The sequence below is a fragment of the Leptopilina heterotoma genome, unplaced genomic scaffold, assembly GCF_015476425.1.
Source record: "Leptopilina heterotoma isolate Lh14 unplaced genomic scaffold, ASM1547642v1 Lhet_251, whole genome shotgun sequence".
NCBI classification, from domain to species: domain Eukaryota; kingdom Metazoa; phylum Arthropoda; class Insecta; order Hymenoptera; family Figitidae; genus Leptopilina; species Leptopilina heterotoma.
Genome location: NW_025110965.1, coordinates 997,961 through 1,020,085, shown reverse-complemented (window position 1 = coordinate 1,020,085; position 22,125 = coordinate 997,961). Strand labels below are relative to the sequence as shown.

The window sequence follows — 22,125 nt, the reverse complement described above, 5'->3', positions numbered from 1 at the left end:
CGGATGTGTATGTCTTTTTAGTTTCTCGGTAAACCTTGAAAAGTTGTTGACGTTTGGTTGGGTCCTTCTCTCTTTGGAAGGCCCTTCTTGCTTTATAGGCCCCTTTTTGTAGCTTTGAAAGATTTCCGTCCCACCAGGGAACGTTTTTTGGTGTTTGGTGTGTTCGTGGTATTGCTGCATTGCATGCAGTTCGTAGACAGCTGTTCAATTCCCTTACACTTAGGATAACATCCCTTCTAGAATTAATTTGATGTTCTGCATTATTCCAAGACTCCAATAGCTTGGTATCAAAGAGATCCCAGTTGGCTTTTGATGTTGAATAGGACTTTAGACGATTTTCGTATGTTTTGACAGATAAGTTGCGCTTAATTGTGTTTGATATATCGAAAGTTATTGCTCTATGATCACTGGAAGTCCATCCATCCCTGACCTTCCAGTTGTAACACTTATGTGAATTATTAGCAGTTGCTAATGTTACGTCTATGTGTCCTTCGCCAACTTCATTACAGCTAGTAGGGAGATCGTCAGGGTTATTTACCACGACAAGTCTCCACTCTGCGATAAAATCTTCAAGTATTTTCCCTTTTTGATCTCTTTTAACAGCCCCCCAGAAAGGAGATTTAGCATTGGAGTCGATGCCTATAATTGTATTCCTTCCCCCCAGGCTTATGAGAACTTGTTCAAGTTTTTCTATGTGCGGTTCTATATGATGACTAAGTTGAAAGTATGCACTTACAACGTAGAAATTGTTCAAGCCATTGCTCACCTGTGCAACCGCAAAGTACGGAGTACACAAGTGAGTTAGCTTAAGAACTTGTAGCTCTGGGTTAAGGATAGCAATTGCGGCCCATGGAAAGTCTGGATCGTGTTTAACAATTCTTGTCTTCATTCCCAGTCCTATTAGTTTGTTCTCCCTTGAGTAAGGTTCTTGTAATAGCATGATGTCAATGCCATTTTCTACTGCCCTATGCCTAAGTTCTGCAAGAACTCTAGCTGCTCTGCGACAATTCAGTTGCACCACTTTAATTGTTGTGTTTGTGTTTTTATGTTGTATGACCGATCTACGGTCCATAGTTAGTTGAGTTAATTGTTCTTTCTAAAGCTACTTTATATGTTGGACATTTTTTATCCATAGAGTCATGGCTATGACCTATGTTACGTCTTTTACAATTTATACATACTTTTTCCTTGTCTTTGTTCAGACAATCTTTATGATTGTGGCCACTTTCGGCACAGGAGGAGCAATGTGTCTCCTTATCACACTTGATGTGACCCTGAATATAGTCTGGTATTTCAGAGAAATTCGGACCTTTCTCGTTTGAGGATTGTTCATCCTCATCAGATACTTGGTCTTCTTGGATATCTTCTTGAGCTACTCTTTTAGTCGTTACGGGTGATGACTCAGGCGAACCCGAGTGCTTTCTTTTGTGAGGAGTGGGCTCAACTACCACTTCCTCTTTTGCATCTTTCTTAGCAGGCGGCTTGTTACCCACTTTCTCCGGTTTTTTGTTGCTTTTCCCATTGAGTACTGTTGCGGTTGTTGCTGTCGTTGATATTCTGGTCAGTTTTAGTTTTGGATCAGTCTTTTCTTTGTTTACTTTGATTGGTGGATCTTTATGATCCTTTGGTTTTTGGGTTGAGGGACCCTCGAAGCCCTTCTACAGGAGCTCGACAGGTAGCCCTATGTGGCTCCATCACCTCTACTGAAGTTGACCCCAGAGAAGAAGCCCTTGGTAACGGTGCACCCGCACCGACCTGCAAACCGCCCCCCGCTCATCGCACCCCGTACTGACGAGAACGTCGAGACCAAGGGTCCCGACGTGTCTCACTTGGGTCCACCAAAGGCCCCAGGCGCACCACCTACCCGAGTACTGCCCCGGATCCGGAGCATCGAAACGAGACCGACCCGAGGCCGAAACACCCTCATCGAGGGACCTCCGAGAGCCACGCTACCTCAGCCAGCCCACGACACGCCGGCCTCACCTAACAAGTTGGCGACACCTAACGGGTTGACAGCCCTCTCCGCCGGACCTTCAGTGAGTTTAGGCCAACCACTTGTTCAAGGGACACCCCAGGTTAGGAATGTCGAAGTGAGGCCAACCCGAAGCTCGGTTGCGCCCGTCGAGGGACCTCCGAACGTCACACTTCCACCACCGGCCCTACGAGTGTTGACCCCGCTCGAGGTTCTAGCAGCGGACCTAGCCCTGTCATCCGACAGCGACGACGACGACGTCATCAGGTTGGATCCTGGCTCACCAATCGGCCGGTCGCCATCACCGGAAATAATTGAGTTGGCCTATTTTCCGTGCCCCTCTGGGCCCTCGCCATCAATTCCTAAACGGGCTTTGGACCTGCCCATCCTAGTGGACGAAGGGACCGATAAGGAGAATCAGCGACCTCGATCCCTGTTGGGTTACACCATCCCCAGGAGGACCGACTCCGTGCAGCCGACCGACGGCTCCCCAGTTTCTTCCCGAGGCGGACCATCATCGATTTCTAAACGGGCTCTGGACTTACCCGTTTTGCTGGACGAAGAAAACCCCAAATCACGGAGCAGAATCACCACCCAGCGAACAAATCGCTCCGCCCCCGTGCAGAAAAACACCGCATTTGAGCGGTTAAAAAGGCTCGCTGGACGAGCACCACCGGCACGACCAAGGACGACTCGACATCGGCCCGTCATTGACTTAAAACCTCATTGAATTGTAGAAAAAAAAGGAAGAAGAACTTTCGTGTAAGGGGAATCTTTAAATGGGGGTTGACAGAATATATGGTTGTTGATTGTAAATTGTTCGAATCATTGACTTTACCTCGCCTCCAAGCAGCCGGATTCTTAACTCCTTTTACCTTTCATTTGTAACATTTTCCCATCGTCACTAATACTCGGCTTACCACTCGGCCCTTTGGTTAGTCGCTCTTCCTCTCCAACTCAACGTAATTCACGCGTCTTTCTCGCTCTCATCCCCTTTGTCTATTGGGACTCATTAGCTGACACCCCAGAGGTAATTCGGCCCTCTGATTAGTGGCTCTTCCTTTTAAGGTGTGCCGGGTAACAACACAATACGGCACACGACGAGATCAAGACCCAACGTTCGATTTTCCCGTCTTTTATTCGGGATCTTACTTTCTGAACTAAGACACTTCTAGGGACTAGGGACAGACCGAACCGCCCAGGAGCTTCGATATTCCATTTCTCCCCGCGAGAAACACTCGAGACTACAGGCATCGACCAGCCCCTGCCAAGTACTGCCCCCCCCCTTCCTGACCTCGATTGGGTTTCTTCACTGCCCCAATTAGGCATCCGGAAGACTCGATCACCCCAGCGAGGGTTTCGTTCATACTTTCCGTATCGCCTTCACCCCCCCCCTTAATACTGGAGTTTACAGGTCTGACCGCACGTGTCTAGTTCCTGTCTAATTTTTCCTTCTCCGAAGGAGAAAGCTCTTCTTGTCCCGTCGATACATCGGCGGGGGCAAACTCACTATCTTTTATTAGGGCCGAACCGACCGACCCCGGTTCGGTCGCACCCACGTAATTCACGAGACCTCTTTCACGAAGAACGAATAGTTCTCACGAGGTCCCTTGGCCTCAAGGGAACCATCTTAAACACTCATCGGGAGGGACATTTCCCCCGTCCTCACTCTCATTTCATCGATACCACGTCCGGCACACACCGGACAAAACAACAATTGGCGCCCAGCGTGGGGCTTTTTAAAAGTTAATTCTTCTACTCATTTTTAACAGCAGTTAAAAAAGGACTTTAACCCTCAAGAAAATCATGCTCCGCTCCCCAGCAACCTCACCAGCGCGGCGTCGTGGTAGACCACGACGAGGCGACAACACTGTTTCCGAATTTCAGGAACAAAATTCGGTGGCGTCCAATAATAACACACACAGAGCAACCACCACTTCCTTACGAAACAATCACCGTAAACGTAAGGAGCCGTTCGGTTCCCGAAGGAACGGAAGAACGAGCCATCTCCAACAATCACGCCATGAGAATCTCACGTAGAGACCTTATAGAGGCTGGACCTAGCCGAAACGTCCATCCTACAACTCATACCCAAGAACGACCTGTTGTTGTGACATCAGCACCCTCTGCGAGGACAGCGGGGCGCCCAACAGACGTCGGGATTAATAACGCTCCAACAATCTCCTCTGCGGCGATTCCGCTCTCCGACCTTCGAGCCTTCATTAGGGCCATTCGGACACCCGAAGTGTCTAAACCCGCTTCCTCGGGAGCCGACCATGAAGATCCTAAAGCGTTCATCGGAGAATGCGAAAGTTACTTCCAGGAAACTGGGAGCAATCCGGGCTTATGGGCCAAGGTGGCTACCGGATTTCTCACCGAGGCCGCGGCAAAGTGGTCAGAACCTTATAAAAATTTGCTCCTTCCTTGGTTGAAACCAAGGACAACCTTTGAATCAATCAATTGAATCAATCAATTTCAACCTTGGTTGAACTCATTCAACGTTTCGCTGGTATAAACCAGTTAAACAAACACCGGGATAAACTGTACTCAGAGAAACAAACAGAGAAAGAGGCCATAGGCGTATTCCTACAGCGAAAATATCTCCTTTCACTTCGGCTGAATCCGGATTCCGGGGAGGAAGAAACTATAACGCTCCTTTTGGAATCTGTAAAACCCTCAATCAAAAAAGTACTACGCGCAGTAGCCTTCAATTCATTCGAGGAATTGTTTGAGAGAGCCGTGCAAGTCGAAGCAATCGAAGCAGAAGAACTCCATTCTAAACCTGCTCCGAAACCTAAGAGCACCAGTACCAACAACAATAACACAACACCAGCTGCAAATCCAGAGACATCCGCCACCTGTCAAACCAAGCCTCCCCCGATGTGTCACTTTTGCCCCGAACGCCATTTTCATCGAGACTGCCCCGTGCTGAAAGCCAATCGAGAAAACCAGTTGTCGGGAAACTGGCGAGAGAGAGAGGCAGATCGCAACGCAACTACCGCCCCAGCTACGAACTCCCCACCCCGACAATAACTGCAATATATTCCGACTCTAGCATGCTCCCTAGAGTCCGTATCCTCTTAGGCAATCGAGAGCTTACCGCCGAGATCGATACCCTAGCCTTCGACAACTTCGTGAGAAGTTCATTGTTGTCAGAACAAGAAATCGCCTCATTAGAAGAGGGACCCACCCATGCGCTCCTCGCGGCCGTCCATCAGACAATACCTCTAACCGGCAGACTAAACCTGAGCCCCAACCTACAAGGGACGCAGTACCCCGGATCTTTCTTAGCCAGCCCAGCACTTCGGCCCGAACTCATCCTGGGTCGACCATGGTTAAAAACTCACCATGTTATTCACTACCACGGCCTTGACTGTATTTTTATCGGAAACGAAGGAAGAAAAAGGATATACCTTGGACCAATCGCCCAACCGCAGGAAGCCCCCTCCACCTTCAAAATCCCGGAAGTAGAACAGAACTTCCCACCCGAGTACGAAGAAGCTTTCAAAATTCTCCTACAGACACACGCTGAAATTTTCTACGATGGGGGACGTTTGCGGCAAACAACGGCAAAAGTGGAACACGAAATCCGTCTCACCGACCCCACGCCTTTTTGAGAACCCCCTCGTAGATACTCCGAGGAAAAACGAAAGTTCATTTTTGACCAAGTACGAGAAATGATGAGGGATGATATCATTGAACCCACAACAGAGGAATTCAGCTCAGAGATAGTCGTTGCCGGTAAAAAGGGAGGAGAGTACCGTTTTTGTACAGATTACCGTCGACTTAACAAGCAAACGGAAGACGCCCCACAGTGTCTACCTCGGATTCATGAGACCTTGAAAGATATTGGAAATGCCCGAATCTTCTCAACACTCGATTTCAAAAGTGGTTACTGGCAAATCCGTCTAGCCCGAAACTCTCGAAAGTACACAGCATTCTCTGTACCAGGTGGAGGGCAATATCAGTATAAAGTAATGCCTTTCGGACTCAAGAATGCACCTGGTACATTTCAGAATCTGATGCGAGAAGTTCTAGCAGAACAATGGAACGTTTTCGCCATGGCCTACCTTGACGACATTATCATATACTCTGCCACTTGGGAAGAACATCTGCAACACATCTCACTTGTCTTCGAGCGACTCTCAATTTACGGTCTGACTGTCTCCCCCGCAAAATGTAAATTTGGACAAACCACACTGCCTTACTTGGGCCACCTGGTCAACTCGGATGGTAACGCAGCACAATAAGGCCACCTCGACTCAATACGAGACTTCCCAGTTCCAAAAACACGAAAACAACTTCGATCGTTTATAGGGAATATAGGGTTATAGGGTTTATCAGGAATAATGCCACCATTGACAAACTTGCTCTCACCAAAACGACCCTACAAGTGGACCCCAGCTCTCCAAAAATCATTTGAGGAAATAAAGGAGGCGTTTTCGAAGCCCATCAAACTCAGTCGGCCCGAACCGGATCTACGCTTCGTGTTACAAACTGATGCAAGTGCCAAAGGTATGGGCGCCGTATTAATGCAAGAAACATCGGAAGGCATACGTAAGATAATCGCTTTCGCTAGTGCCAAATTTGCACCAACTGAAAGCCGGTACCACTGCAATGAGCAAGAGTGCCTCGCGATAATGTGGGTTATCAAGAAGTTCAGACCCTATTTAGAGGACCGTGCTTTCACGTTACGCACCGACAGCAAGACCCTGACATGGTTAGAGGCGCAAAAGGACTCTCGCGCTAAACTCACTAGGTGGTACATGTTGCTCAGTGAACTCTCTTTCACAATCGAACATGTACCTGGAAAGGACAACGAACTACCAGACGCTCTCTCGAGGAACCCGTGCACTACGGAGACATCATCAGGGGAATCTGAATTAGGAAGAATGTTCCCACCGAGCCGTCGGGTTATAGAAGACGGAACCGCTCTCTTGCTCCCCACCCTTAGTGCTCTTTACATTACGGCTACCCTAAGCGAATCCTCAGCGACAACGGTACGCAATTTACTGGTCACATCTGGGCTGAAGCAGGGCAAAGATGGGACTGCCAGTTATGGACCACACCCGTTTACCACCCAAGAGCCAACCCTACGGAGCGCCGCAACCAAGAAATTAAGAAGGGTTTGAAACTAAGATTGCATCAGGATAACCAAGATACGTGGGACCGTAATATCCCGGAAATACTTTTCGGGCTCCGTCGTCGACAAAACGCGGCTACCCAGTTTACACCTAGCCGCTTACTATTTGGGAAAACAATCCTACGTCCCGGAGAATGAAGGTTCACGGACAGAAAAGAATCGGAGGACCTGCAAAAACGCACGGAACAAGCGCAAATCCAACAAGCAAAGTACCAGGAACGGTACGCAGCGGCCGAAGGCGAGCCGCGTTTTGCTCCTGGTGATTGGGTCTATGCCCTTCAGCATAGGCTATCCAACAAACTCGCTGGCTATAATGCCGCACTCGATGGGACTCGCAACGGTCCTTTTCAAATCCTGGAGCAAATCTCCGGAGAAGTCTACACAATCCTCAAAGGTAATATCATTCAAAAAGTACATGGTGATACCCTTGTTCCTGCACGCCCCCGTGCAAATTACGTGGCTGGTGAGCAACCACCACATCAACAAACTAACACGGCTGGTGAACAACCACCGACTCTCACTACGGCTGGTGAACAACCACCGACTCTCACTACGGCTGATGAACAGCCACCGACTCTCACCACGGCTGGTGAACAACCACCGACTCTAACTACGGCTGGTGAACAACCACCGACTCTAACTACGGCCGGCAGACGACCACCGACTCTCATCACAGTTGACGTTCGACCAACAATAATCATGACGAACGACCAACCGAATATCGCCTTAGACGACGCCGAGGCGGACGTAGAGCAAGAGGATGATCCGGATGAGTTCATCCAACCACCAGGGAACGCCAGGAGGCGCTACCAACTACGCAACAGAAGATGCGCTACATATAGGGATAATCGGCCCTATACAAGACAGAAACAACGTGGATAGGATTCCACAAACTGGAGAAACAGGATGGACGCGTTGCAAAGGTCTATCCGGGAGAGGGTGGAGTTGTTATACCACGGGCCAGACGGGTTTTCCCCAAATTGGCGCAAAATCGAAAACCCATTACGTGAATAGCAAACACCTTATTCACGTAATATTTAGCTATGGTGATAGCCTATAATGAGTCATCACTCGACTCATAGCTCCATCTCTCTCGCACCAATGTCACGCCACCCGGGCCCTCCGGTAACAATACAACGACCTTCGCAACTTTGACATAAAATCGTTGTGTCTCACTCTCTCTCGTGCGTTTCTCTCTCGCACCAACGTAGAAGGAACCGACCACATTTTCCAGCGGTACGACTTTCTCCGGTTTTAAGCGTAGAATAAAATTTTCTAGTTGTAAGTTTTAAAAATTATTATTCGCGTTGTTTCTCAGAATTAATTCCTTTTTCTTTTTATTACTATTTTATTTTTATTAACATTGAATATATAAATCATAAATATAACAGTTATTATTATTCTTACTTTATTAGAGATTTTTCTCCCGTTCTCATCAATATTCTTATTACCATTAATATGTTTATTATTGTTAATGTTTTATTACAACCACTATTAGTATTATTATTATTATTAGTATTATTTTTAGTACTATTACTATTATTCTTATTATTTTATTATTATCATTTTTTTTTAATATTACCTTCATTAATATTTTGTCACGATTATTGTTAATATTATTACCATTATTTTACGTTATTATTATTAGAATTAATACAGTTTTTATAATTAGTTTTAAGGATATTCTGTAATAATTTGAGATAAAGAAAGACGAAAAATCCATGCGAATCGATGGTTTTCATGAGTAAAGCGCAAGGGCGAAAATTCTACCCCTTCCATGGGGGCGCCAAAATATGACGACCCTACGGGTATAAAAGGGGCCGCGTTTTAACCATCGATCTCACTCATTGATTTTCCGGATCTCTCGGTTGTAACCACAATAAAGTGAAAAATCTAGTGCAATCGCCTCTTTGGTTTTAATTTTCTCACCTTCCGACACGGTAAGCAACGCTACGTTTAAACCTTACACCCCATACATACATTTATCATGAAGCATACACAAATCATAGGTTAAGTTTCACTTAATGCATGATTGTGCGAACACTTATCCACACAACACACAAACGATCTTAGGTTGGGCCAAGCCCGGCGCAAGACCGTTCGAACACTTCCAAACACAGATACACTTTTATACATGCACAAATCATAGGTTAAGTTTCACTTAACGCATGATTGTGCGGGCACTTATCCGCACCACACACAAACGATCTTAGGTTGGGCCAAGCCCGGCGCAAGACCGTTCGAACACTCTCAAACACTATACACTTTTGCACATGTACAAATCATAGGTTAAGTTTCACTTAACGCATGATTGTGCGGACACTTATCCACACCACACACAAATGATTTTAGGTTGGGCCAAGCCCGGCGCAAGACCGTTCGAACACTGTCAAACACTTATACACTTTTGCACACGCACAAATCATAGGTTGAGTCTTACTTAACGCATGATTGTGCATACGCTCAACTACACCACACACAAACGATCTTAGGTCGGGCCAAGCCCGGCGCAAGACCGTCTGAACACTACTCACACCAACGCCGTTGTAAAAAAAATGAACTCCCTAAATAATCCCCAATTTACTGTCGCTGTTAGATGGGACAACACCGGAGTGAAAGACAGTTGCTAAGGAACAGGGCCCGCGGCTGAAAGATCCAGGCGTATAAAAGGCAGCAGAAATTACTCCGTCGACCCGGTAACGGTGCACCCGCACCGACCTGCAAACCGCCCCCCGCTCATGGCACCCCGCACTGACGAGAACGTCGAGACCAAGGGTCCCGACGTGTCTCACTTGGGTCCACCAAAGGTCCCAGGCGCACCACCTACCCGAGTACTGCCCCGGATCCGGAGCATCGAAACAAGACCGACCCTAGGCCGAATCACCCTCATCGAGGGACCTCCGAGAGCCACGCTACCGCAGCCAGCCCACGACACGCCGGCCTCACCTTACAAGTTGGCGACACCTCACGAGTTGAAAGCCCTCTCCCCCGGACCTTCAGTGAGTTTAGGCCAACCACTTGTTCAAGGGACACCCCAGGTTAGGAATGTCGAAGTGAGGCCAACCCGGAGCTCGGTTGCGCCCGTCGAGGGACCTCCGAACGTCACACTTCCACCACCGGCCCTACGAGTGTTGACCCCGCTCGAGGTTCTAGCAGCTGACCTAGCCCTGTCATCCGACAGCGACGACGACGACGTCATCAGGTTGGATCCTGGCTCACCAATCGGCCGGTCGCCATCACCGGAAATAATTGAGTTGGCCTATTTTCCGTGCCCATCTGGGCCCTCGCCGTCAATTCCTAAACGGGCTTTGGACCTGCCCATCCTGGTGGACGAAGGGACCGATAAGGAGAATCAGCGACCTTGATCCCTGTTGGGTTACACCATCCCCAGGAGGACTGACTCCGTGCAGCCGACCGACGGCTCCCCAGTTTCTTCCCGAGGCGGACTATCATCGATTTCTAAACGGGCTCTGGACTGACCCGTTTTGCTGGACGAAGAAAACCCCAAATCACGGAGCAGAATCACCACCTGGCGAACAAATCGCTCCGCCCCCGTGCAGAAAAACACCGCATTTGAGCGGTTAAAAAGGCTCGCTGGACGAGCACCACCGGCACGACCAAGGACGACTCGACATCGGCCCCGTCATTGACCTAAAACCTCATTGAATTGTAGAAAAAAAGGAAGAAGAACTTTCGTGTAAGGGGAATCTTTAAATGGGGGTTGACAGAATATATGGTTGTTGATTGTAAATTGTTCGAATCATTGACTTTACCTCGCCTCCAAGCAGCCGGATTCTTAACTCCTTTTACCTTTCATTTGTAACATTTTCCCATCGTCACTAATACTCGGCTTACCACTCGGCCCTTTGGTTAGTCGCTCTTCCTCTCCAACTCAACGTAATTCACGCGTCTTTCTCGCTCTCATCCCCTTTGTCTATTGGGACTCATTAGCTGACACCCCAGAGGTAATTCGGCCCTCTGATTAGTGGCTCTTCCTTTTAAGGTGTGCCGGGTAACAACACAATACGGCACACGACGAGATCAAGACCCAACGTTCGATTTTCCCGTCTTTTATTCGGGATCTTACTTTCTGAACTGGGGCACTCCTAGGGACTAGGGACAGACCGAACCACCCAGGAGCTTCGATATTCCATTTCTCCCCGCGAGAAACACTCGAGACTACAGGCATCGACCAGCCCCTGCCAAGTACTGTCCCCCCCCTTCCTGACCTTGATTGGGTTTCTTCACTGCCCCAATTAGGCATCCGGAAGACTCGATCACCCCAGCGAGGGTTTCGTTCATACTTTCCGTATCGCCTTCACCCCCCCCCCTTAATACTGGAGTTTACAGGTCTGACCGCACGTGTCTAGTTCCTGTCTAATTTTTCTTTCTCCGAAGGAGATAGCTCATCTTGTCCCGTCGATACATCGGCGGGGGCAAACTCACTATCTTTTATTAGGGCCGAACCGACCGACCCCGGTTCGGTCGCACCCACGTAATTCACGAGACCTCTTTCACGAAGAACGAATAGTTCTCAGGAGGTCCCTTGGCATCAAGGGAACCATCTTAAACACTCATCGGGAGGGACATTTCCCCCGTCCTCACTCTCATTTCATCGATACCACGTCCGGCACACACCGGACAAAACAACAACCCGTTTAATGTTTTACTAAAATCTCTTGTCTTTGTATTAATCTTTACTTATCTTCCTATCGCAATATTTGACTAACGTGCTTATTCTATGATACTTATTTACATGCACGAGTTTTAGTTTCAAAAGTTTCCTTTCATGGACAATCTCTTTCTTCCGCATCCCTAGGTTCTCTGTAGGGGACAATGAGTTTTATAGGGTATCTACCTAGTGATCTACCTTTATTTGTCGCGATTTGTCGCACTATGAAAAATAGTTGATATTAAAAAATGATAAAATAAACAATTAAGCACTATTCTTTGAAGTCTTCTGAAAAGAAATACAGTTTACTGAATGAAAAATATTGATTTTCAAGGATTTTATACCAATTCTACAAAAATGTGTTTTTCCCAATGCACTTTGCATGCGAAACTTTAAGCGCTTTGAGCGACCAAATATTTTTTTATTATCAATAGAAATAGGGGTATTTTTCTTCTCCATATAAAACTATCCTAAGGGATGAGAGCATAAATATTCCGATTTTACTTTTTATGGACCACCCTAATAGGAATCTGAATACAGAACCCCCCTGTATATCTACTGCGCTGAATAAATATACAGTAATTAATAGAATAAATGTAAAATATACTTAAGTACATTTTATTTCTTGCAGAAGTATCAAAAAATGCGATTAAAAGTTGGTGACTACTTCCGTACTGTGGAGGAGATAAAGCAATTCATACAGGACAAATTCGTCTTGGGTGGCTCTTTTAAGGAATTCTGACTCAATTATAATTTCCACCCCTTGGAAGCAATTTTTTTCGTTTGCTAATTATTTATTTTAATGTTAGAAGTCATTAAAAAATTTTGCAAGAAGATCGAAGACGGGGAAAGCAGTGATTTTTATTTTTTTTTTTTTTGATAATGATTTATTTTATATTTTAGGATTTCTGAAAAATTCGTGCCAAAAAATAAAAATCACTGCTTTCACCGCCATCGATCTTCTTGCAATTTTTTTAAATGACTTCTGAGGCGTGAAAATGATAATTTAGTTGAAATACCAAATTTTTTTAAAAAATCATAACTATTGTAAACATGAAACAATATAAATAATAATAAATAATAATAAATTAAAATTTTAATAAAATTCTTTCTAAATTAAATTATTTTCATAAACAATAAAATACAAAGTTTTAACTGAAATTCATTTTTATGAAATGAAACTCAATTTTTGTTTGATCTACTAGAATGTAATTATCAAGGCGCGCTTTGAAATGTTGTAAAACAATGTCACTTTAGTCGCATAAATTTTCAACAATTTAACAAAATTTTTATATGAATTTTATATGTTCTTATCCCATTTACAAGTGCATTTCAGCATTCTTCTGTAATTTACGGGCGATTTTTAGTAATATTTCTTCATATCACATTGATTTTCTACGGTGGCCCGACCGTAAAGACATGGTCTGATCGTAACGACATTTTTTTAAAAATGTTTATAACTTTTCCAATTTTTGGCCACACATTTTCTGATGTACAGAAGAAACATTCCACTTTAGAAGATCTTTCCAACCATATGTCAGAAAACGTGAAATTCGTCCTAGAACGGAAGCTATGTGCACAAGTCAAAAAGTGACCCGACCGTACTGACTCTCCCCTAAGCATAATGAGAACAAATTTTAATATTTACTGATAATCAGGATTTTATTTTCATTAATGTTTTAACGTTACGTTCTTCAGCTTAATATAAGTATAATAGTAATAGATGAGAGTGGGGCAAAGGCGCTAGGTTTACATTTATCGATGTATATTTTTTAAATTAAGCAATTAATTTATGCGGTCTATGTTTTCCATTATTCAAAAAGTCCCTAAGCAAAAAAAAAATTGATTTATCAAGAAGCTTGATTGTAATTGAGATGCAAAATGAAAATGCAAAATCATATTTCATAGACTTTCCTGGCGATGAGAATTACATTATCCATGAAGCATCTGCAACAGTTAGGAACATTCTAGTAAAGATCTCTCAAACGTTGGCATGTCCGAAGATGTCGGGGAACATGTCAGTACTTCAATATGTTACGTATCTCATTAAACGTTTTCCAACGACTGTATACTTGTGTGTAAAGAACGACGTAGAAAGCGTAATGATAGTTACATCCATAAAGTAAGTATCTTTAAATTTTCATATTAAATTATATTTTAATAGCAAAATTTTACGCGCGTGAATGTTTTGGGGGAATTTTCACGACCGCAATTTGCTTATCTTCCTATCACAGAAAAAGTATAACAAATTTAATTTTATAATTGTTATAATTATAATTATAATTTTTTTAAAATCTCGGTATTTTAACTAAATTATCATTTCCACGCCTCAGAAAAAATTTTCTCTGTTGCTAAATATTTATTTTAATAGTAGAAGTCATTTAGACAATTTTCTCTTGCGAAAAAAATATTTTATTAATATTTATTAATTTAATTAATTAATTAAATTAATTAATTAATTAATTAATTAATTAATTTAATTTAATTAATTTTTATTTATTTATTTTTTTTTAATATTTTTAAATTTTTTTTCTCAATTTTTTTCAAGAAAAACAGAATATTTGACATTTTTGTCGTGGATTTTCCAAAAATTCTAGAAAGTTTAATTAAATTATTATTCCCTTGTTGTCGCCGTAAGAAACAACTAATATTATTATTTTTTGTGAGTTGGTTACTCAACTGAGAGCCAACTCTACTTTATTTATTTAACAAGTAAAAGTACAAAAACTTGGAGATAATCAATCCTTTCAATTCTTCACTGAGCCTTATTGGAAGACAAACGTGCTATCACTTTGAGTAGCGACTAATTAATCTGACCACACCTGCTTATGCTTTAGTTTTAAAAGGACTGTGAACTCGTCCCCACTCTTTACAATACACAATCATACTTCATACTGTCGACACCTTCCCTCTTTAAATTGTCGATAATTTTTAAATTAACATTTATTTAAAAAATCGATGCAGGTTTCCTTCTCGGAGGTTTCGAATATAATTCAAAATCTAATCCTTGCAAATTTTTCTCAATAGCTACATGTTGAGTTGGACCTGTATTATTAAAACTACAATTTGTGTAATAATTTCCAATACAATATCTTATCAAATTTAAAATACACTGTATAATTCCCGTTTTAAACACTAGAACCAAAAGAGCGCGCGTTGCGCGCCCACTCCTGCTCCTTTAACACACAAAATAAAACCTTAATGTAACCTTAAATTAAATCTTAATTTAATAAAAACATATGTTTATATTTTAAAAATTATTTTTCTGTTAATAAGATTGTTTAACAATTTTTTAATTTTTTTAATCTAAGTTTGACGAATTGAATTTTCTATAAAAAATTACACGTTAATGCCTATAAAAAATTCTCATTCTGGAGAAAATCACCTTTAAAATAAGCCTAAAATCATTAAAAAGTATTCAGTATTTTAGAAGTTATTAAAATTTTTGTAAAACATTGAAAATTATTATTTTTTAAAAATGTCTAAATAAAATATTGATCAAATGACTTGAAAAATTATGTAAAAACTCCAAGGATTAATTTAAAAATAGAAAAATCAGTAACCTTCTATATTGTAGAAATTGTGTAGATTTTTCTGCCACAATACAGGCGAAATTTTTTTAAAATTAATACTTGGAGTTTTGCACATCAATACAGGGTAATTTAATTTTCCCAAAATATTGAGAACATTCTTGAATTTGCAATTGTTTAAAAGAATTGTTAATAACAATTTTAAAATTTCACTTTTTAACAATCCCTTTATTTTAACATTAAAGTATAGACTTTAAGCTTTAATTAAAAAATATTACTTAATTATTACTTCCTCATAGAGGAAGTATTGTAATACCAAAATTTTTCGAGTTCGATTTTTTGACATATCTTTATGTTATTTGACCTCAGGAGTTCAAAAATGACATTTTAAAATAATGTCATATCGTATGTGTGTGTGTGGAAATATCACATTCTCATAAATATCTCAAAATCATGAAGAGCTTTTGAATTGAATTTTTTTTTAAATTGCAGATCTCACCTGCGGACATAAAGTGAGAGTACTTTGTGATAGATTAATAAAGTTTAACTAAATTTTTTTTGGATTTTTAATTTTCCAAAAAAACGTTTTTTGCCCATAACTTTAAAAAAATGTTAGGACACCTATAAATGTTTTTCCATAATTTTGTAGAGTTTTTTTAAAAGCATTTTTTGAGTCCTAATTGAACATTTTTCGTCCATATTAACCGGAGATATTAAACTTTTAAAAATCATAAATTTTATTAAAAAATAATTTTTTGAAAATTTTGTTAAAAAATGTAGAAGTAATCTTAAAATTATCGTTACCAACTTGTAGAGCATTATAAAACGATTCGATTGACCTATTTTTGAACCTAATTCGATAATAAATTTCGAAATTATTGGTATTTTAAAAACCAAAAATTGTGGAAAATGATATTTTCTCAACTTTTTTGTTTGAAAATTTTTGTTTAACTATTAAACTATTATAACTATATTGTAGAGTATTTAAAGATACATTGATTGACCCAAGATTCAATCACTTTTACCATATTTATAAAAAGTTAGTCATATATTTTTCTATTATTACACAGGTCAACAAAAAGCTTACTTTTTTTATGAGATATCAGAATGGTTTCCGATGTATTTTTGGACGCTGAACACGATCCCGACTTCCAAAATTACCCATCACGTCAGGATTTTGAGAAAATAGGGGGTAAAGACCCCAAAAATGCTTTTTTGAGGATTTTCAACATTTTTTTTCTCTTTAACCTGACGTGCTAGAGACTTCCACAATGTATTAAATTAAAGCTTGTAATGTACACTACAAGACCCATATCCATAAAATAAAATTAAAAGTTTTTTCAAAAAATAGGGTTTTTGGAGTCGTTGATTACAGATCCGAAATTAGTTTTCAAAAATTTAAAATGGCGGAACCAAGATGGCAGATGTAAAACTTAAGAATTGCTTGGATTCGCTTGAAAGTTTGTTACTCCAGGGTTTTTGGTATCCCTTATTACGAATTCGCCATTTTGAATTTTTGAAACTAATATCGGATTCGTAATCAGCGATCCCAAAAACCCTAAGTAACCATTTTCAATCGAATCCAAGCAATTGCATGAAGTCTATTAAAGCAATCAAAAAACACACCTTTTTGGTGTCTTCAACCCTATTTTTTGAAAAAACTTTTAATTTTATTTTATGGATATGGGCCTTGTAGTGCACCTTACAAGCTTTAATTTAAGACCCTGTGGAAGTCTCTAGCATGTCAGGTTAAAGAGAAAAAAAATGTTGAAAATCCTCAAAAAAGCCTTTTTGGGGTCTTTACCCCCACTTTTCTCAAAATCCTAACGTGATGGGCAATTTTGGAAGACGGGATCGTGTTCAGCGTCCAAAAATACATCGGAAACCATTCCGATATCTCATAAAAAAAAGTAAGTCTCTTTTTGTTGATCTGTGTTATTATTATCTCTATGAGGAAGCAAAGTGTTCATGAAATGAGCACCAAAATTATAAAAAAATATACAACTTGGCAGCGGTTTCTTTAATTGTTTAAAAGTAATAATAACATGAAAATAAAATGATTCAAAACTTTAACACCAAATTACTTTAATAATAAAGTTTTTTTTTAAAAAAGTTTACCTTATTGGGAAAAAATTTTTTTTTTCCTTATGGGGTAACACTACCCTAGAGTCAGAAAAAGAGACCTATATCTTTGATGATTTGTTTTGAGAAAATGGAAACTAGAATAGGATTTCTTTTTGGAGGGTTTATTAAATACATATTGAAGAGTAGAAAAAAAATTTTTATTAAAAATTTTATAACAAAATGGCGGCGGTAAATTGCATAGGAAAAATCGACTATTTTTTTCTTTACCAAAACGGCCGGAAAGGTTTCTTGAAAAGTTTAAGTCCTGTAACAGAAAACAAAGAAATTTCATAATCTATATAATATAAACTTGAAAAGTACATAGGAGTTTTTTTTATATCAATTTTTGTAGAAATGGTGCTCTTTTTTAGTAAAATAATCAATTTTTCGACAAAAAATAAAAAGTAAATTGTTAGTCGATTTTTACTATGAAATTTACCGCCGCCATTTTGTTATAAAATTTTTAATAAAATTTTTTTTTCTACCCTTCAATATTTATTTAATAAACCCTCCAAAAAGAAATCCTATTCTAGTTTCCATTTTCTCAAAACAAATCATCAAAGATATAGGTCTCTTTTTCTGACTCTAGGGTAGTGTTACCCCTTATTGGGTCAAAACCCATTATATTAAAACATCAAAGATGTTTTTGTTGAGATTAAATAATTCTCTAATTAATGATTTATTATCATTTATTAAATCAATTTCAATTAATTGTACACTATCTGCAAAAATTGTGTAAATGCTACATTTTAGTGCTATAAATAATTTTTTCATTTTGCGAAATGTATTAATTAACATTTTTTCCGTCTAAGACACTAAAACTCAATACTATAAGTATTCAAAAATTAAACTTAAAAGTAAAATTTAAATAAGTTTCCAAAATCATTAAAAAATTTCTTGACTTTGCCTTGTTTTAATAAAATCACCTACAAGATGTTCTAAGTATTGTCAATATTTTATTTTGACAATTGGCAATGCCATAGTGTAAGTTATTTTTTAATGCAAAAAAGATTGAAAATCAAAATTTTACTGTTTCAGTATTTTGTCTCGCATTTGCATAAAAATAAATTTAAAAATCAAACAAAAATATGTAATTCTACTAACAAAAATTGACTTTGATTTTTGATTTTCGTCAATTTAGTTAATAAATAATTAAGTGTTTACATTTACCCCGAGAATTCGAAAACTCGGGGTAAATATAAACAGAACCTGAACTACATTTTAAAAGAAAATAATTGAATAAATTTGCTTCTATTTCACAATTTCATTAATTTGGCAATGTAAAATTACATAGAAAAGAAAATTAGGTCCTCTTTGAAAAAAAAAATTTGATAAAAAATTTTTTTTTTTGAAAATTTGATCAATTTTTAAAAATATTTTTAGGTTCATCCGCCATTTTGAACATTTAAAATTTGACTTCAAATTCGTATTCAGCGACTTCAAAAACCCCCTAGTAGTTAGATTCAAGCAAATTTGATCAATTTTTAAAAGTATTATTTTTAGGTTCATCCGCAATATTGGATCCACCATTTTGAAATTTAAAAATTCGATTTTAGATTATTCTTATTCGCCAAAATAAAAAAAAACTTCTTTTTACCAAGTCGAATGAAAATCTATTAAAATTTGTTTAAGTTATTCAAGTTTTTACATTACTAGTTTTGTAATGGTTAATTGTTTATTTTATATGATACATTACACAGGTCAACAAAAAAAGACTTACTTTTTTTTTATGAGATAGCGGAATGGTTTCCTATGTATTTTTGGACGCTGAACACGATCCCGACTTCCAAATTTGCCCATCACGTCAGGATTTTGAGAAAAGTGGGGGTAAAGACCCCAAAAACGCTTTTTTGAGGATTTTCAACATTTCTTTTCTCTTTAACCTGACGTGCTAGAGACTTCCACAAGGTCTTAAATTACAGCTTGTAATGTGCACTACAAGACCAATATCCATAAAATAAAAAAAAATTAAAATTTTTTTCAAAAAATGGGGTTGAAGACACCAAAAATTTGTGTTTTTGGATTGCTTTAATAGACTTCTTGCAATCGCTTGGATTCGCTTGAAAATGGGTACTTGGGGTTTTTGGGGTCGCTGATTACGAATCCAATATTTGTTTGCAAAAATTTAAAACGGCGAAACCAAGATGGCAGATGTAAGAATTAAGAATTGCTTGGATTCGCTTGAAAATTGTTATTTCAGGGTTTTTGGGGTCGCTGATTACGAATCCGCCATTTTTAATTTTTGCAAACTAATATCGGATTCGTAATCAGCGACCCCAAAAACCCCAAGTAACCATTTTCATGCGAATCCAAGCAATTGCAAAAAGTCTATTAAAGCAATCCAAAAACACAAATTTTTGGTGTCTTCAATCCCATTTTTTGAAAAAAATTTTAATTTTTTTTTATTTTATGGATATTGGTCTTTTAGTGCACATTACAAGCTTTAATTTAAGACCTTGTGGAAGTCTCTAGCACGTCAGGTTAAAGAGAAAATAAATGTTGAAATTCCTCAAAAAAGCGTTTTTGAGGTCTTTACCCTCACTTTTCTCAAAATCCTGACGTGATGGGCAATTTTGGAAGTCGGGATCGTGTTCAGCGTCCAAAAATACATAGGAAACCATTCCGCTATCTCATAAAAAAAAAAGTAAGTCTTTTTTTGTTGACCTGTGTTATTAGTCAACTGGTTGATTTACTATACATCTACGAAGAATTTTTTTTCAGTTTTTCCATCCCTTAAAACAGTAGTATACTTGAAATAACTTGTTTCTTAAACCTCGCTTAACTACAGTGGTGTTTACATTTACCCCGAATTTGAGAAAAATTTCAAAATCTCGGGGTAAATGTAAACAGTCAGTTTTAGGCGATTCAGGTGCATCAATATTTTTGTGTACCTGATAACATTTTTCTAGGGAACTCTAGTAACAAGTTCATTCAAAAGAAATCCGTCCGTTTTACATTTTAACAAAAAAAACTAATGTTTTTGGTGAAAAATAGATATTCCGTTTACATTTGCCCCAATTGACCCTACACCTTCATTTTTAAAATAAGGATTTTTTTTGCAAATGACTGACAAAATGGGCCCTTTTCATTTTTCTAAAGAACCAATGAAATCTAACAGTTAAATTATCGATAAATTAATGAAAACCGCAAATTCCTGGTAATGAGAAAATTATAAAAAAAACATGTTTCCGACATGAATTTTTAGGGAAATATGAATTTAATATAAGTGAAAAAAATTTTAATTTGCTTAAGGGGTTAAACCACTCTAGAGCGTCAAAAAGAGGTTCTAATTTCAACATTTTTTTAAAAGAAAAGTTTAAAAGTAATGAAAAATATGTTTACATATCTCTATCATGTACACTTTAAAGAAAAAAAAATATACTTTATAAATTTTTTTTGTTTAAAAACAGCAGCTGTACATGTACGTGATGGAAACCCTTTTTAAAAAGAATTCCTTCGCGGCCGGAAAGGTTTTTGGTACAATTTTTATCCTAGAGCAGAAAACAATTTTTTTTCTATTTTTACATCTCAAAAGCTGGAGAAAGACGTAGGGGATTTTTTTTAAATCCATTTTTGCAAAAATGGTGAACATTTTATGGAAAAACTGAGTTTTTGACTGAAAAAAATAGGCACTAAATTGTTTATAACTAAAAGAATATGCAACATAAAAAAAATCCCCTACGTCTTTCTCTAGCTTTTGAGATGTAAAAATAGAAGAAAATTTGTTTTCTGTTCTAGGATGAAAATTGTACAAAAAACCTTTCCGGCCGCGAAGGAATTCTTTTTACAAAGGGTTTCCATCACGTACATGTACATCTGCTGTTTTTAAACAAAAAAAAATTTATAAAGTATATTTTTTTCTCTTTAAAGTGTACCTGATAGAGATATGTAAACATATTTTTCATTACTTTTAAACTTTTCTTTAAAAAAAATGTTGAAATTAGAACCTCTTTTTGACGCTCTAGAGTGGTTTAACCCCTTAAAATAAAAAAACCTTTTTATTTTTACAACTCTTTTTAGTTCATTTTTTTTATATTTCGATTGACTCGATTATAAGATTGCAAACTTTTTTTTATATAAAGAAACTAGTGCACCAATTGAACCTTTTGCGACAACGTCATCGAATTACGAAAAAAGTAGCCATGGTTCCTCGAAACGTCCAGAAAAGAAGAAAGAAAGTGCAAGAAAATTTGATATCTGCATTGCAAGTCTTAACTACCAAGACAGAAAATCTGGTATTTCAATAATTATAGAAAAAATTACTATTTACATAAAGAGAATAATTTAAGAAGGAAACTAGTCAAATTTTAACTTATTGAAATTATTCCTGTTTGCCCCATACGCTCATTTTGAGAATAAATGTTAGTTTAAAAATAAGGTATATTACACATGGTTGTTTTGAAATTCTAAACAACAGTATTGACAATCTCGCCATTTCGGAGATATTGACATCTGGACGGTTTGTCCCACTCTCCCCAAATATTATAATATTATTATAATGATTAACCCATTAACGCCTGAAATAAGAAACTTCTTTGCGCAAATTCAACCTATACTTTAATGAATAAAACGGATTATATTTTATACCGCAAGTATGTTTCTTACAGGTATTGAGTATGCTCTTTTCGATACTGGTGTAAAAAAAAGAATTTACTTTAAAACAAAAATTAAATATAGCGGTTTT

At 38.7% G+C, this 22,125-nt stretch overlaps 1 protein-coding gene across 1 annotated transcript; it reads left to right on the top strand.

Moving 5' to 3' along the window:
- Positions 1-1,396: 1,396 nt before the first annotated feature.
- Positions 1,397-5,005, top strand: LOC122503265 (BRD4-interacting chromatin-remodeling complex-associated protein-like). Its single transcript, XM_043613740.1, has 4 exons — positions 1,397-1,415; positions 1,720-2,674; positions 3,773-4,358; positions 4,565-5,005. Exons 1-4 carry the CDS (start codon positions 1,397-1,399, stop codon positions 5,003-5,005), a joined length of 2,001 nt encoding a protein of 666 aa, XP_043469675.1.
- Positions 5,006-22,125: the final 17,120 nt, after the last annotated feature.

Coding starts and splice junctions, on each gene's coding strand:
- LOC122503265 (XM_043613740.1), top strand. Junction 2,675..3,772: donor CCAAGGACGACTCGACATCG/GCCCGTCATTGA, acceptor TTAACCCTCAAG/AAAATCATGCTCCGCTCCCC. Junction 4,359..4,564: donor GATTTCTCACCGAGGCCGCG/GCAAAGTGGTCA, acceptor GTATTCCTACAG/CGAAAATATCTCCTTTCACT.